This window comes from Mirounga angustirostris, unplaced genomic scaffold (assembly GCF_029215605.1).
Source record: "Mirounga angustirostris isolate CCGP_5_RB_7025 unplaced genomic scaffold, mMirAng1.0.hap1 SCAF_16, whole genome shotgun sequence".
NCBI lineage: Eukaryota > Metazoa > Chordata > Mammalia > Carnivora > Phocidae > Mirounga > Mirounga angustirostris.
The window spans coordinates 15,023,452-15,040,849 of record NW_026991724.1 but is presented as its reverse complement, the minus strand read 5'-3'; the positions used below and the strand labels follow the sequence as shown (position 1 = coordinate 15,040,849).

At 48.9% G+C, this 17,398-nt stretch overlaps 1 protein-coding gene across 6 annotated transcripts in view; it reads left to right on the top strand.

Moving 5' to 3' along the window:
* ZFHX3 (zinc finger homeobox 3) overlaps positions 1-17,398 on the top strand; it is a 1,392,145-nt gene that overhangs the window by 1,278,598 nt on the left and 96,149 nt on the right. For all 6 annotated transcript variants that reach the window (XM_064580652.1, XM_054511269.2, XM_064580653.1 and 3 more), the window contains one exon: positions 14,827-15,058. In XM_064580652.1, coding sequence (XP_064436722.1) covers positions 14,827-15,058 — 232 coding nt within the window. The remainder of the gene's footprint in view (positions 1-14,826; positions 15,059-17,398) is intronic.

Below are 17,398 nucleotides of genomic sequence, written 5' to 3'. Positions count from 1 at the left end.
GGACTGACTGTCGGTTCCTTTGGCTTCATGTCATTATAATGTAATCTAGAAAGGTCATTGAGAAATTGACGTTTTAAGACTTAAGCCTTTAAAATACCCACTAAAAAAGTATCTGTAGTCTCTATTAATACTTGCAGAGCAGGTTACTGGATTTGAGATTCCAAAGACGTCACCTGCCAGTTGCTGTGGCCAATTGGCCTCATCTTAACATCGTCTCCCTGGGAAGAAAGCACTGGCAGGTTTGTGTCCAGATGTCACCATGCACTAGAAGCATAAGAACCACAGACGTGCGTAATGCCTGCCCCAGCATCCCAGTGCCCCGAGCTGGAAATCTTAGCAAACTTCTTACTTACCTTGCCTCCAGCCTTCTCTAAACCCTGCCATTTTGCTTGAAGAAATGTTCCCAGTTGGCTGGTGTTTTAAACGCAGTTTTCTGGAGCTTGAATTTTACTGAGGAAAATGCCACCTGGTTCTCTAGCAGGATTTGTAAACCATCGTCTGTCTGGGATAAAATTGTCATCCCCAGCAAATCTTTTATTGGGGTTTCTTCCCATCTCCTCACTGGTTGCTGGGCCTCCTGAAACAGAATGAACTTGGTGACTCTAAGGGGAGGATGTTTTGGTCGATGTGGACTGGCTGATGAAACACCTCCCTGTATTTTACCATTTAAAATAAGCTTAAAAAAAAAAAAAAATCTCTCTGACTGGCCTCCCCACCACATTCAGTTGGGAACTTGAGAGCAGAACCAAGAGGCTGTGTCTCCCACCACACTGCTTGGAACCTTTCTGGGGAGGGTCTCTTGTAAGCTGGGCTGGCAGCCAGTGAGCAGGCTGGGGAGCCCGTAGTTTGGGCATAAACCAGAAAGGGAAAGCAGCCCGTCTAAGCCCAGGTGGAGAATGTTCCCTCGTCACAGGTCTGGTAGTTCAGGAAATACACAGAGGTAGGTGTAACCAGTTCTTTTAAGGGAGTGACGAGAATCAAGGGTCTACGCAGGCGCGGTGTTCAGCAGCGGTCAGTCGTAGACGAGGTTGGGGAGTTGGGGAAGAAAATAAAGATGAGCCCGTGTGTCTGTGTTTAAAAAAAAAAAAAAAAAAGGTCCTCATCCCGACTTTCCCAACCTGGAGACAGTCCAGCTGCTCAGCGAATGTCCCAGGAGCGCCCAGGCAGCCCATGTAGCCGTCTCCTTTCAGGGGTCTGCACACGGTCCCCCCTTGCCCTTGGCTCTCGGAGACGCTGCATGTTTAGAACTCAAATACATGCTAAATTGTTTTTATCTGCAAAGGTGTGGTGGACGTGGCCAGCTCCTCTGCAGAGTCCTGATGGCTTGAGTTCCATCCCCTACCCGGGGAGGGGGGCATCTGTGGAGTTGGTTCTCTGTCCCTGTTTTCTGTGATCTTCTAGATGGTCGTCCGCACCCCTAAGTCCGGCAGTTGTCAGTTTAATCGCAAGAGAGCTCTCGTGAAAGAGCCTGCCGGTATCAAAGCCGTGTAACTACGTAGACACAGTGGGGGAATAGAATGATGGTGACTAACTAAGTTGTCTTCCGGCCGGGGGACACTTTGGCCAGTTCGGAGCAGGGGAGTAGAAGCACTTCTGCAATTCATATGCTGATAAGTAACTGAGTACAACCGTTTATGGTAATTATATCCTGCCATAAAATCTTATTCAGGCAAGCAGTAAATATTAGCAAACATGCTTATCCTCTCAGTCCCAGCCTCCTGTCTCGGTCATCAAGGAATGTAGGGCCCACGTGGAAACCAAGTGAGCGCTGTGCCTGGAAGTGATTAGCGGTACATGCGGGTGGGGATCCCCTCCCGCTACAGGACCCCGGAGCTGGTGGAGACAAGAATTCTAGCTTGGGTATGATAGGGAAGGACGTCCAGGTAGGGGTGGCCGCTACTCACCCACAGAGCTGGGCAGATTTCAGCAAGTGGAGGGGGTGGTTCGGGAGGGCTTCCAGTCAGGAAAAGCCACTTAGACCAGAGATTAGAAAGAGTAGCGTTGGGGGGTAAGGTGGGAAGTGCCAGGAGGCTAATTTTATGTCAGGTGTGGAATGGAGTGGAGGATGGAAAGGCTGAGGTGGAGGGAGGGAGTCTGGACTAGATTAGAAAGGTTGGCAAGCTCAAGACCAGGAGTAACCATGAAGCATTAGAGGATTTTTCTCATTTGTTCAGACTTTCGGCCAACAATTTTCAGATCAGGAGCTGTGCTGAGACAGAAAGGTGCAGCTTAGTCTCCCAGCCTGAGTTGCTGTGCATGGGGCAGCAGAGAAGCAAGGTGTGGTTTGTAACCCAGTAAGGTAAGGAGAACATGGAAGTTGGGGAGTGCTGGGCCTTTACACAAAAGAGGGATCTCATTTCTCCAGCTATGTATTTATTTTCTTCTCTTTTGCTCATCCTGATATCTTTATAAAGACCCAGTTTATTTTCATTTTACTTCATTCATATTATGGGACTGTTGACTTCTGCAGTTCAGTGGTATGGCCCGTTCCATGATCTTTCCCCACTAATAAAATGAACTTTTCACAAGGGCCTCATTCCTTTGGTGTCATTACTCCCAGAGGCTTTGCATTCTGGAGCAGGTGGGTGGTGGGCTCTGATCCAGACTTCAGGGAAAGTGTAGGTTTCCAGCTACATCTTAGACACTGAACTGTTACTGATCCAGAAAAGGCCAGCTTGCTAATTCTCTGCAGGTTTGTAGGTCATCACTGCTCAAACCTGCCTTGCCTAACTCACCCTTGAAGAGAGTGACCCTCAAATGGGCTTGCGTGGGAAGCATTCGGAGAGCTTATTAAAACTGAGTTTTCTGGGCCCACCCCCAGACTCCTGTGGGTCTAGATGTGGCCTGAAGGGGTTTCTAGGGAGTACTGACGCTGTTGGTCCAGGGGCTACACGTTTGAGAACCCCTTCTGGGAAACCTAGCCACTGGGAAAAGTACCTGCTGTATTCTGGGTGAGACCTTCCCTTGCTGTGGTCTTTCTCAAGGACTTACACAAGGGACAGCTCTTCATAACCAGTCAGCGAGAACAAATGTGAAGCCACATGGTGTCTTCCAAGGGAGGAAAGATAGCTCTTGAGCGCCCCGTGGAGCCCTCCAGATGATCCTTTGGAGAACTTAGACTCCCATAGTGCATGTGCTATTCGCAGAGGGTGCTGGGCCATGTGAAATGGGATTCCAGACTCTTGACTTTCCACCCCTTCTTCTGTGAGGGAACAACCGTTCTCAAGACCAAGACTTGATCTCAGAAACCAGTGTCGGCCGTGAGGTGTAGCAGTTTTGTTCTTGTCCATCTTCAGTTCCTGGCCCCTCCAATATGGCTGTCAGACTTCAGGATTCAGCCATGTCTTTGTTCTCTCCTGCTGGTTGGTGTTGGGACCCTCTGTGAGAGGCCCCCCTCGTGACCTGGAAATGGTGTTGAGGAGATGAGGGTGCTAATATTCAGTGACAACCAAGGGAGGCCAGCAGACGCCCAGAGATACTCCAGCCCTATGAGTGCTCCCAGTCTTTGAGCTCATGCCCATTGGAATGATTAATTGATGTCCTCCACTCTTCTGGACAATTAAGGAAAGCAGAAGAAGGAGGGAAAAGTCTTCAGTTAGACCTAATTTGGCACCATATTGTTTTCTGTTAATCTATTTTGTTTTCTGTCCGTCTGTCCCAAGGGACGGATGCCTTGCTGCTTGCTGAAGCATGCATAACTAATGTCCTCATTAAGGGCTGATCTGTTTATCAGGGCCATGCGAGGAAGCCAGCCTGCCAAACCTAGGCACAAGCTAGGGGCTGTTACCTCCCTCTGGGCCTTAGCCCCACCTCATTAAGCTGGTCCGGGCTATTGATTGGGAGCCTGTGTTTGGAAGAGTCTTACTTACTCCATGCATTATCTTGACAGATTGATCAGACCTGATTGAGAACCTCTTAAAGGAACGAACAGCTGTAATGGGAAAGTTGGACTCTGTCATCCGTTAGGATGATTCTGGGAGCAAGAAGAACAAGGCTGACATCTTGGAGCAATTGTATTTACAATTAACATGGCTGAAAACGATTGCCTCTATTGATCCCCCCTTCCTGCAATTACAGCCCCATTGTTTACATTCCAGCACTTCAGTTATAAAAAGGAAATTCAATAATTATTGCATTATTTAAAGTTAAAGTGCCACAGAGTTTGCTGGCTACGCTTGCTGGTTGATTTAACGTTCAGTAAAATCCATGCTGAGCTCTCCATCTTGAGGCCGAACAATATCGGCTTTTAATGAGACCTAAAAAGGGGGGGAAGGAGTGCAAAACCTGGTGCACTGGGTGTTTGTCTGGGTTATTTATGGGGGGAACCCGAGAGCAGGGCAGAGAAACCAGCCGTGTCATCGTTGGCAAAACTGTCTCCCCTCCGGCCACGTGGCTGTCCTCTTTGCAGCCGACCATCTCCTGGCCTCTTGGCTCAGACTCAGCTCGACTTCCTCAAAGAGCCATTTCTCTCTTCTCCCTCTCTTGGTCTCTTGTCCCCCTCCTGCCAGGGTCACCATCTTTTTCAGCCTTCAGCAAAATCCATGGAACTTAAGGAGAAAGGGTCAAATGCCTTAGTAGCCACGATGATCGACTGCAAAGGCATTCATTGAGAGGGAATTTGTGTCCCCTGCCTTGTCACCTTCCCGTTGTCTCTTTCAAGGGAAAAACGAAGCAAAACCTGAAGCACCTCTTGGAAGAACTCAGCCCTGTGTGTGCTCACTGCCCCCCACACCCCGGTCCATCTCATGCTGGCTGCCTGTTGTCTCCTCTCATAATGAAGGTGATGAGGGTATTTGTCAGCAAGTCATGGGAGCTCAAGACAAGCCTCCAGGTTTGAGCGCCAAATTCGTGCTCTCAGCAGCAACAGCTAGAAAGTTCAAGAGCATGGGAGGAATTTTAAAGACCATTTTATTTTTCTCATACTTGGTTGAAATTCTTTCGTGGGCTCTGTTCCAGCCAGACATCTGGACAGGTGCGCTCAGCAGGACGCAGAGCTCATGAGGAAAAAGTGATGCCTCATGTTTCGCCATCAAGAGTCACGCTTTCAGCAACAGCCCCGGGAGATTTCAGAGTGCAGGTGCAGAAGGGGCGAGAGAGATGAATAGGGCCAGTTCCTACTTTTATGAAGTACATGGAGCATGCTAGTAGCAGAAAGCAGCTTCCGTGTGACTTTTCCACTGAAGAGGTGACTTCTTGTGTGCCGGCATCGTGTGCGTGATCTCTCTCTTGTGGTTTGCTAGAATCTGCAACACTCCTTGGGAAAAGGCGGGTACAGAGATTTTAGACTCTGGAAGTTTTTCTTCTTACGGGGTCTCTGTTCTGTGGCCATTGCTGTCCAGAGCAGTGGCTCTCGGAACGTGGTCCCAGACGAGCAGGCTCAGCGTCTCCGCGGAGGTTGTTAGAAATGCAGATTCTTGATCCCCACCCCAGAGCAGGTGAATCCAAAACCCTGGGGTGCCCTCCCCATCCTGGCATCACTCACCCTCAGGTGCTTCTGGTGCGCGCTCCAGTTAGAGAACCACTGAGCTAGAACACCGTCCGCATCATTAACAACCACGCCCGCCGGGTTGTACCTGCCAATCAGGAGTGAGGAAGCAGAACCCGGACCAGGGTAGAAAGATGATGGCTGGGCCAAATACTTGGGTAGTCCTTCACATCCTTGGAAGGATTTGAACATTTGTTTTCTCATGTGGTTTTGAAAATTGCCTCCGAGGAAGACAGGGCAAGTATAAACATCTTCATTTTACAGATGAAGTAACACACCTGTTTTGACCACCGGGCATGTGTTGTCTCTGCTGTGTTGACTGTCATGGGACTGGAGATCGAAATACACAAATCCTTCAGAGCGGATTTAGGGCATCAGGGAGGGGTCTGCGAGCCATTCCAGCTGGGTTCTCCTTCCTTCAGCTGGCCTTCACCTGGGATGTTGGCAGACATGATAAGGAACATGGTTCTGGATTTTCATTATGCCGACACCCTGATGGGCATATGGTTCTGGGGCAAGGACGTGGGCTTGAGGTGTGGTGTGGGTCCTGGCTGTGCCTGCATCAGCAGCATGACTTTGGGCAAGTGACTTAAAATAAAAATTAAGCACCTCTTACAAGGAAGAAGTTGGTCCTGTGTGTGTTCAGTATCCCCTCCATGTTATAATTTCTATATATCACAGTTTTCTTTATTGTCAGCTAGGGATTCCTCTTTGGGGTTGGGGGGGGTTGTCCCAGGGAGTGTGGGGCTGGCAGGGCTTGTTGTAAGGAGAGAAATGTCAAAGAGGTAAATTCAGTAGACCTTCATTTCTATTCCTAATCGCAAACCTTAACTCGTTTGAAAAGTAATGGTAAGACTAGCCTTATTATAAAGGCTAACTATGCATCAGGCACTGAATTAAGCACTTCCTATGAATTATCCATATCCTGCTGAATCCTCCCAGCAGTGCTCTGCCTAAGTTCTTTTATTGTCCCGGTATTGCATGTGAGTAAACGGAGACCCCACAGTGTATATAACTTGCCCTGGGTGGCACAGTTAGGGTTTTCCAATGGGCTGCTTCAGTCCGGAGTGCACCTTAAACCACCATTATTGGCAACATATTGGCGTGAAGTTGAAGGAGGACACCCTAGAGTGGCATGTAGATGGTGGCCCTTATTTTTATTTGGGATTTGATATCTGTGGAACTGGAAAGTAGTGCTAGGGAAGAAATGCCTCATAATGAGTGGGGAAGGTTACTGTAACCAGTGTCTTATCCTAGTGAAGGGGTAATTTTCAGACCCTAGGAGCTTTTGGTAGATTCTGGAGGGCAGTCAGTTTGATGTTAGCCTTGTGGGACCCACTTTGTGATTTCACCCACCACATACCTACTTCAGCTTCTGAGCTCTGTGTGTAGATGCTCGTTTGACCCTCAGGGAAACTAGCCCTAATTTGGCTTACATACGACCTCATGCTCTGATGGGCCCCTTCCTTTGGGAGAACCCCTACATACCTGGTAAGCTCCCTCTCCTTTCTGGAGTTTCGCTAACAGAGGGGAATGAAATCTGTTATGGGAAGGCATCAGCATTCCACGAGAGCCCATATTTGGATTTCTTGTTGTCAGTTTCCTTTGAGGATGTGCTGTACGTCTCTCAAGGAAATACTGGAATTGAGACTTCTGAATCAGGAGATGTCATTCAGGAAAGGGAAAAGATGCAGGGATGGGAAGTCTCGCCTTCGGCCTTGGAGCTCAGATACAGAAAGTGAACACTCATGGCTTGTCCAGGGCAAAAGGAGTCTGGCCTAGAAACCAGAAAATAGGTCAGAGTAACGTTAAATGGATTGATCTAAGGGAACATTTTTACTTCCTTTCACTTTCTCTTATAAATCATGGTTGGGGCTTGTATCTTATGGTGTCTGCAGGGCTCCGACAGTGAAATAGGACTAAATTAGCATGTGCCAAGGATGAGGGCATGAGTGGGTGAAAAGCCAACATTAAACAGAAAATACATATATATTTAGGTTGACCTTCTGGAAGCTTTCCTAGGAATGTGACGTTAAGTTTGAAACTGTAACACAACCACTGATTAAAAAATTAACTGCCTCCATTCCCGGTCGCATTGCACCTGCGACGATTTATTTTTTTTAAGCATCCAAGGTGAATACGGGTGTGGGGAATCTCATGTTCCAGAGCGCCCCTGCGGTCAGCACCGTGGAGCTGGGTGGCTGTGGACTTGGCATCAAGCCCCAGCTTCCAGTCCTGTTTCTTCCATACTCCGTGAGACCTTGCGGGGAGTCACATGACCTCTCCGAGTTTTGGGTTTCTCCAAGGACAGGAGCCAAAGGCTACCTGCCTCATGGGGATGGGCTGTAAGGAGAAGAGAACAAGTCGCTGTGGGTGTCTTCTCAGCGCTAAATGTCGTGAACGGGCACAGCACCCACTTACACCTTCCTTGTTTCATCTCACAATGTGGGGAGTTAGTAAACTAACTCTGGACTCTCATCTTCCCATTCCTGCTCACTGGAAGTGCTGAGGATGGTTATAGTTCTTGCCCAGAGGGCAGAAGCTGGGGCCCCTGGCAGGCTGTGGTTTATAATTTCCCCTCCAGAGGCCTGATGTAAGAGTGGCCACCTCCATCCGGGACCTCCGTTTTATGGACTGGGGTGCCCTTCCACCTGCCCTTGGCTGGATGCACTTCAGATGCACCTCAACAGGTGTCTTGGGGTTCCTTCTGCATGCCCGCTGTGGGGCTTCTTCTCTGCTCAGCAGAAGGCGGCTGGTAGCCCTTAGGGTAGCCCATTTGCTCGGAGGGGTGCCTGAGAGCTGCTTTGCCCCATGCATCACAGGGGTTCACTTGCCCGAGGAGTGGAGCTGCGTTGTGTGCATGGGAAAGTGTGAGGGGGTAGTGAGGGTGTGTTTATAGTAACAGGTGTTCCTCCCCCGAGGAAGTTTCATTATGAGTCCTGTGTGTTTTCACTTGTGAATGTGTGTGTGTGAGCGTACTTTGTCCATTTCTACTTTAAAGGGAAGGCTTTGACAAAACCTAATCAATATTTTGCATTCCATGCATGCAGAACCAGATGTTAGAAGTTTCCATCACTGGGGAGGAGGAAGGAGCGGGGCCCCACCAGATTTACAGAAATCAATGTTCTCTGACAGAAGTTGGTTAGTTTTCCTGGGAAACAAGTAACAGGAACACATTTTTTTGATTTTCACGATGAATTATTTTCTAACAAGAGCCCTCTTTTCCTCCCTTTGACTCCCAGTTGTTGGCCAGGGTGAACGAGCGCAACATATTAATGGGGTCGAACCCTACAAAGTAACGCGGGCTGGCTTCTTTTCTCTCCTTTCTTTTTTAATTATTAATTTGCTTTTTGCTCTTGGATTTACGTGCCAGGCTCATTATCGGAGGTGCTTCTTATTACAATGAGGGCTTTTCCTCTCTGAGCTCTCTCCTCCCCCACCCCCAACATGCCAGACCCAGAACGGAAGATGGGGGGCATTAGATGTTTCCATGTCCGGGGCACAGGAGCATCACCTTGCAGCTAAATCCAGATGGGACAAGCATTTTAAAAGAGCTCCAGCAAGATCAGAAAGAGGTTCAGGAAGGGGTCCCTGAGCAATACGAGTGAGTCCACACTCCCTTGTTTTCAGTATAAAGTACTGGCCACCAGTGTGTGTGAGTCCAGTTCCAAGTTGCTCACGGTGAGGACAGTCTGTTACCTGCCACACGGAGGTAATTTGGAGAAGTTGGAGATGGTTGGGCTCTTCTCCTTCCATGAATGAGTCAAACTGGATACTTACTTCCTTCTTAGAGGTCAGTGTACTTCTTTGAGTCTTCAGAAAGTAAATCATATTGCCAAGTGTGGAAGTCTCTCTCTTTGGCAAGGACCGTATGTTTGCAGTTCATATACCCCAGTGTTTTGCGAGCACTTTTTAAACCAGCCGGTGATGTTGAGGAAAATCACGGGAACCCTTAGGCAGGTTCAAGGGGTCATAGGTCCCTGGCCCCAGTGAGTTGGGGTAGACCTCAATTGCCACCATTCTTTAGCTAAGTCGATTTTTCTTTCTTGATTTATTAGTTGATCGTGCGTCTTCATCATTACGAGTTTGTGGATAGAGGGCAGTTTTTCTTGAGTAAGCCCATGATTTTCACGGGTCCAGCTGGTATAGTCTCACAAGGATATTCAAGCCAAAGGGATGCCCTCCTCACATCCCCTTGGCATGTCCTCCAAGTCACCAGTGTCACGGTCTTAATCATCTGCAGGTTAAGGCCCTGGGGTAGGGCGTGTTCTCTGTGTGTGTGTGTGTTAGCGCAGTGTGGGATGGGTTGCGGCACTTAGAAGGGAATCAGAACCAAACCTTGCCCACTGGGCATAGCAGCCGGTTTTCTTGGGGTCCATGTGAACCAAATCGTGCACGCCAGACAACACACTCGGGCACAGTTGAAGTCGTTGCTTTGTTTCCTTTTTCAAGCCGTACACCCAGCCTGATCGAGGTAAGCAGCTAAGAGTTTTGAATGCAGAGTTAAGAGAAGTGGAGAAAGGAAAGTAAAACCTGGGTCCCCCTCCCCAAGAATGGGAGGGCTCTGCAGTAGACGGGGAGAGGGCTGGGGAGTTGAGGATTTGTGTGGGAGAAAAATGTCCTGCCTGGCGAGAAGAGCAAGAACTCTGAAAGGAGGCAGCTCCTTTATTGAGTGTTCCACTGGGACTTGTGCCTTGGTGGATTCTTCATATATTACAGTGAATTTAATTAAATACATTGGGATCCCAATTGAGGGTATTCTAATTAGCTGGGTCAGGAACAAATTAGACTCTCTCCTTCTCCAGATGAAAACATCTACTCTCTTCTGCAGGGCAGGCATGTCCTTGGCTGACTGGCTTGCCCTGGTGGAGTCCTCACTGGCCTCTCCAGCCCCAGCGCCTCCCGCTGCTTCTGATGAGGCAGGTTCCCCGGGTGGAATCCTGGGGATAGAGCCAGTGCCACTTGGGAGGGAGAGGGCATCTGGCCAGCAGGTCGGGGCATTGACCAGCTCAAGACCTGGGAAATGACCACATGGTGTGGAGAAGGTCACAGAGGGCAGGACCCTAACTGCTAGCTTTGGGTCCCTGTTTGCTCCAGGCTGGACAGCTTGAGAGGTACTGAGTGAGAACTTATAAAATTTGGTTAAGAACAGGATCTTTGACACGCAGGTAGACTCAGGTTGTGAGCCTAATTTTGGGTTGGGGTGTAACCTTTATAAGCAGGTGTTTCCTGACAACCAAAAAATGGTTTATTCTGGATTTTTTTCCTTTTTTTTTTTTTTTTTTTTTTAATGTGTTAAAGAATGAGCTTGGAGTTCAAAAGCCAGCTTGGAATTTTGAATTGAGCTTTTGTGCAAGCCTCTAAGAGAAGACACTAAATATTCCCTAGACCAGGATCAGAGGAGGAGGCCTTGGCTCTGTTCACCTCGTTTCCTCTACCATTTGTAGCGTGTGTCCATTTCCCTTCCAAAATGGCTCTCCAGTGGCAGACAGAAGAACTCCTCGTGGCATAAGAGATTGCCATTGGCCATCATGAGTGCGAGTGTAGAATGGTTTTGGAACGTTTTCATCCTACTATTTTTAAATCAGGAGTTCCCCAGTATGATGTTCATCACAATTCAGGATTTATATAGTTCTATTACCCAAGAGCCCATGGATTTAAGGACAAAAGACTTTTGACATCTCAACTCCCATCCAACTCTTTTTTGGCCTTGTTATCCTCTCTTCTGGCTCAGAGATTGGAAACTCCAGCCATTTGGAAAGGAACCTTCATATCCATATTAAAATTTTATGTTTAAGATCCAGTGCCTTATTGCAAGGAAATCCTGTCTCACAGGAAGGTAATGGGAATTTGGGGGTGTAAAGCTCTGGTGATTCCTGTTCTGATTTCATAGTTGATAATATTACTGAAATCCCTTGATAATACTTATTGCTTTGGATTCCATGGCTGTTTTCTCTGTTATCTTGTATTTCATCAGTTGTTGTTGAAACTCTTAATAAATGTAATTCTTTTGGTTTCAGTGACCCAACACAATGGTATACATTTCCTTGTATGGGCTCTTGTAAAGTTTCCTGCTCCTTAATCCCAAGCCAAACCCTTGCTCCCAGGAATATCTTAGTCCACTTTCTGGCTTTTTTGGGGGGCACTTTGTGGAGAGGTCGGGGAGAATGAACATGGGCAAGCTCATCCTTTTCCTTTACATCTAGCCCACTAGACCCCCCTCTTCCCCAGGCTTGCAGCCTCAGGAAAACAGGGCTTTGGTGCATTCCACCCTCCCAAAATCCTCTGCAAGGAGCGTTGTCTCAGACCAGGCAAACAGAGGATAAACTGTTAAAAAAAAAAAAAAAAAACCCGCTCAAATTTATTTCAAAAAAAGTAGCTTTTTTTTTAAATTATGTTAATCACCATACATTACATCATTAGTTTTTGATGTAGTGTTCCATGATTCATTGTTTGTGCATAACACCCCGTGCTCCATGCAGTATGTGCCCTCTTTAATACCCATCACCAGGCTAACCCATCCCCCCACCCCCTCCCGTCTAGAACCCTCAATTTGTTTTTCAGAGTCCATTGTCTCTCATGGTTCGTCTACCCCACTGATTCCCCCCCTTCATTTCTCCCTTCCTACTATCTTCTTCTTCTTCTTCTTTTTTTTTAAACATATAATGTATTATTTGTTTCAGAGGTACAGGTCTGTGATTCATCAGTCTTACACAATTCACAGCGCTCACCCTAGCACATACCCCCCCAGTGTCCATCACCCAGCCACCCCATCCCTCCCACCCCACCCCCCACTCCAGCAACCCTCAGTTTGTTTCCTACAATTAAGAATTCCTCATATCAGTGAGATCATATGATACATGTCTTTCTCTGATTGACTTATTTCACTCAGCATAACACCCTCCAGTTCCATCCACGTCGTTGCAAATGGCAAGATCTCATTCCTTTTGATGGCTGCATATATTCCATTGTATATATACACCACATCTTCTTTATCCATTCATCTGTCGATGGACATCTTGGCTCTTTCCACAGTTTGGCTGTTGTGGACATTGCTGCTATAAACATCGGGGTGCACGTGCCCCTTCAGGAAAAGTAGCTTTTTATTATCAGTCGTTATAGTTGCCTTACCAGTTAACATTGAGCTCGCTGGTTCTTCAGACCCCTTCTGGTTGTGAAATTCTTTTGGGGTGGCTGTTCCTGGTTGGGGTGTCACGTTGTTGCAAAGCTCTGCTCCTGAGTGTGTCACATCAGCCGTTTGGGGCTAAAGAAGGGATTGTTGTCTGTTGGTAACTATGAAGCCCTTCACATTTTTACCTATACCTTGGCCTCAGAGCAAGAGTTATTATGGATTGGTTTAGCCAGTTTACATGATGGAGAACCTGGGCCTCCTCCCTCCCCTCCCCCACAGTGATTTATCTGCGACATTGGTGCATTCGTATTTCCTCTTGCACTAAGGCTCAAACGTGCTTCTAGAATTTTCATACTTTTCCAGTGAACAAAATATACACCCATGAGCACCTGAGCTGCAGAGCTTTGTCATTTGATAGGAAGTGCTGGTAGGGCCTCTCTGTTTTTTTTTTTTTTTTTTTTTTTAAGATTTTATTTTATTTATTTGACAGAGAGAGAGAGAGACAGCTAGAGAGGGAACACAAGCAGGGGGAGTGGGAGAGGGAGAAGCAGGCTCCCGGCCGAGCAGAGAGCCCGATGCGGAGCTCGATCCCAGGACCCTGGGATCGTGACCTGAGCCGAAGGCAGACGCTTAACGACTGAGCCACTCAGGTGCCCCGTCTCTCTGGTATTTTTAATATTGGATGGAGTGCAGGGCATTCTAACTGCTCTGCCTTCTCAGGGTCTCAAATTATAATCTGGATAAGAAGGCTGTCCAAGCAGGATGAGCAACAGTTTTCATGACGTGGGCCCTCAATGGGACAAGCACAGGTCAGAAAGGAGAGGAACAACACAAATTATTTCCAAGGCATCTGTGCAGGTCCTTGGACCAGGCTCTGGGGCCTGGGGATGTGAGTGCAGAGAAAGCGGGTAATAACGTAAGCACATAAAACACATGATCTGAGTTTCCTCCTCCAAAAGGATTCTGCGGGATGGGAGACATTGGTTCTAGTTCTCTCTCTGTCTCCCACTAACTACCTGGGTTACCTTGGATCATTGACTTAAGTTTTCTGGAATTGTTGCCCCTGCTTTATGTGCAGCCGATGGAAAAATTCCCTCTTCTCCTAAAATGGGTCATTTGTAATGAAGGACATATCCTTTCTATACCAGGAGCATGTCCCTTCCCCAGCGGTTAGTGAAAAGGGCCCATAGCTTTCATCGTATTCTGAGGCAGAAAAAGTTTGTGGGTTTTGTCCTTGGATTATCTGAGTCTTCTCCTACACACGGAAGTCTGGGGTCCGCTGACTGTTTCCATGACCTCTCCTGTCCTTGCACCCCTCACTTTAATCCTGTGTGTGCCTGTTTTCTGCCAGCTTTGGGGCCTCCTTGTTCTGGAATCAGTACTGTACCTACACAAACACAAGAGAGGTGTAATTTTGACCATCTGATGCACTACAGCCAAATGACCTTCAGATGTTGACAGGGAACCAGTCTGGAGAAGTTTATTTTTCTGTCATTTTTTTTTTTTATCCAAAGGAAAATCTAATTTTAGTTTCTCCTCATAGACTGTGGTTCTAAGTATAAAAACTTGACCTGTCATTCCTGTGAAAAAGCCAGACGGCAGCTTTGGCTTTGTGTTAGTGACCTGGGATTCGGTACAGGGAGGGTGACCCTTTGGCGGTCACCTAAGGCAGGGTTTGGCTAACTTTTTCGGCAAAGGGCTAGATAGTAATAGTTGAGGCTTTGTGGGACATGCTGTCTCTGTTGCAGCGACTCAAACTCTGGTGCTTTGAAAGCAGAGACTACGCAGATGCACGGAGGTGGCTGTGTTCGGTTAAAACTTCATTTACAAAAATAGGCAGCAGGTTGGATTTGGCCCGTGAGCCACTGTTTGCCGGCCCTCATCTAAATAAAGCAGGACGCTCTGGAGGGTGAGAGGGGGAACCTTTGATTATCGTGCCAGGAAGACCCGGGTGGCATGGGGAGGGTCCGATCCGTCAGCAGCAGCCCTGTGAAAAGCCACAGGGGCGGAGGGGGGCCCTGGGGGGACATGGGCACGAGAGTCCGCCGGCTGCTGGTCCTTGGAGGGAGGTACGCTGGCGGAAATGGACCCACCCCTCCGAGGAGTCTCAGCACGGGGCTGCGGCCGGTCCGGGGCGGGCGCGTGGCGGTGGCGGTGGCGGTCTCCGAGGGGCTTACCCACGGCGTGTCCCTCTCCTCTGCCCTCACAGCACCTGCAGCAGCACGAGAGCGGAGTGGAGGGCGAGAACTGCTATTACCACTGCGTCCTGTGCAACTACTCCACCAAGGCCAAGCTCAACCTCATCCAGCATGTGCGCTCCATGAAGCACCAGCGCAGCGAGAGCCTGCGCAAGCTGCAGCGGCTGCAGAAGGGCCTTCCGGAGGAGGACGAGGACCTGGGGCAGATCTTCACCATCCGCAGGTGCCCCTCCACCGAGCCGGGTGAGTGGTCTCGCGGGCCCGGGGGGCCCGGGGTGGGGGGAGCCTGTGGCTGGCTGCTGCTGGTGCCCGCGTCCGTCCCCGACCTCACAGGGGACCCTTGTGTTCCGGAGGGAACATGGCGAGCATTCTTGCCCTTTTTTTTTTTTAAACCAAAGGAACTCAGCACCGCCTTTCTTCAGGTGTCACGGGCTGCAGCCCAGGGAGCAGGACACCTGGAGATGTTTGGTCCCCTGTCCCCCAGTTCCTCTGGTTCTAGAGTCCACACTCAGTGTGTTGCTTCAGAGGGACATAAGGCAAATGCTAAATGATGTCAGTCTCGGTGGTGAGAATGGGCGGTTTGTGGCCCCAAGTCCGGCGTGGAAGATTGAACCTCAGACAGGATCCCATACAGCCAGTGCTTGCTGTAAACATGTTCACCGGGCTCGAGGGTGGGCTCTGCGAGTCATGGCCCCGCGCCTCCTGCTTGTCCGCAGAGTCGGGGCCTTCTGGGGGGACCTCTCCACTTTCTGCCCCCGTTCCTGTCCTGTCCTCCTACTGCAGGTGCCTCGTTCCAGTCCACGCCTCAGCTTACCATAGCCTGTCTCCCCCCGTCATCAGACCACCCTTGAGAGTTCACCATTGACCTTGGATTTACCCAATCCAGTAGCTACCCGCTAGGCCGCCTTCTTTTCTTTCTGTGGTCTCTGGAAGTCTTGCCCGGTCCCATCCCGCAGCTCCCTTCCCTGGGCTCCCAGCCTGTGTTTCTCTCTTGTCCTGCTTTTCATGAGCATCTTTCCATGCCTGTCCCTGGCTTGTGGTCCGCAGTCTGCCCCACATGCTGGCGTCAGCCGGGCATTAGGCCCTGGCCTTTGGCTCCCGGCCTCTTAAAGCTTTGATCTCCTGGCGTTACCAGATGCCGTCAGTAGCTCCCTGGATTTCTCGTTGGTGCCACGGCATAGACTCTGAGCTCACCACTGTCCCCTCCAGACTTACTCTCCTGGTGGCACGCTGTTACCCCGGCTGGCCACACTGGAGACTCAGGGCTTTCCTTCATCCGCCCATCACCCGCTGCACCCTTTGCCACCGAGCTGTAGTGGCCCAGTGGGGTTTTTAATCTTAATTTTACCAAATTTCACATTTTTATAGTTTCTAAAGGCAACAAGTTATAGAAACGTAATGAAAAAATGGCATGACCCTCCCTCTCCCACATCCCCGTGCCCAGAGCAATAGCTTTCAACTTCCACTTGTTTCTTTTGCTACTCTTGTTATTTCCATATTTCTCAATGTGCTTCTACTACCGTTTCGTTTTTGTTGTTGTTGTTGTTTTAGACATTCCCTGTTGGCTTTCTACTCTGAAAGATGAGGATTTCACTAGTACACCGTTCTACAAATCACACACTCCTCCTCACACACACCCCACCCACAGACTAACACACAGACACCCCAAACTCCATACACACACACACCATCCCTCCACCCCCGACACCACACTCCCCAGCCCCCGTTGCATACCCAGTCTTCCCCTCCCTCCGTCTTCCATGATGATTAAATAATAATTTGGGGTTATATTAATATTCAGTGTTTTCGTTATTCTGACTCTATAAATATTAATCACAGCTGAGCCATGTAGAGTTTTATAATTTCATTTACCTTCTTGTACAACTTTTTATTTTCCCTGGTTTTCTAGGTACCTATGATTAATTCATGGCTAGCCCTCTGCCAGAGTAGACATTTCCTAATCTCTGAAGGCCCTGCCAGATCAGTTGCTCTCTCAGCTTCGTTCTTCCCTGGAGGTGTCCCTCCTGAGCCCCTGCAGACCCCTGTGCCCCTGCCCTGCCCCCATCCCCCAGCTGCTCCTTCGCTCTTTTTTTTTCCAAGTAAATGAAATGACCGGATATCCGGAAGTGGGAGACTGGTGTCCTCCCTGCTGGAGTAGCTGAGGTTTCATTATCACCGTGGAAAGGCGAGTCCTCCTGGCAGGCTGGGTGAATCATTTCTTCGGGAACCAGGATCATTTCTTGGGTACCAGGATAATTTTCGTCACCTCTGGGTCACTGCAAAACTGTCCTTTCCCGTTTGATTTTCAAATGCCCCTTCTGGTTAAAGTTCACATGTCGTAATCTCTGGGGCTTCTGGTTGGTGTGTGTGCACATCTCTCCATGTGTGCGTGCTCAGGAGCGGGGGATGAGACCGGCGCCCACAGACCCATCTGTCCCCTTGTGCCATCTGGCTGTGGGGGTCCCCGTCCTCCACATTTTGGCCTCTGTGTGATCCTGCCATTCCCATTATTTTGCTGTAAAGTCATTTTATAGGATTCTCCTTCCTCCACCCATAAATGCAGACCTATTTATTTCAGGGTTG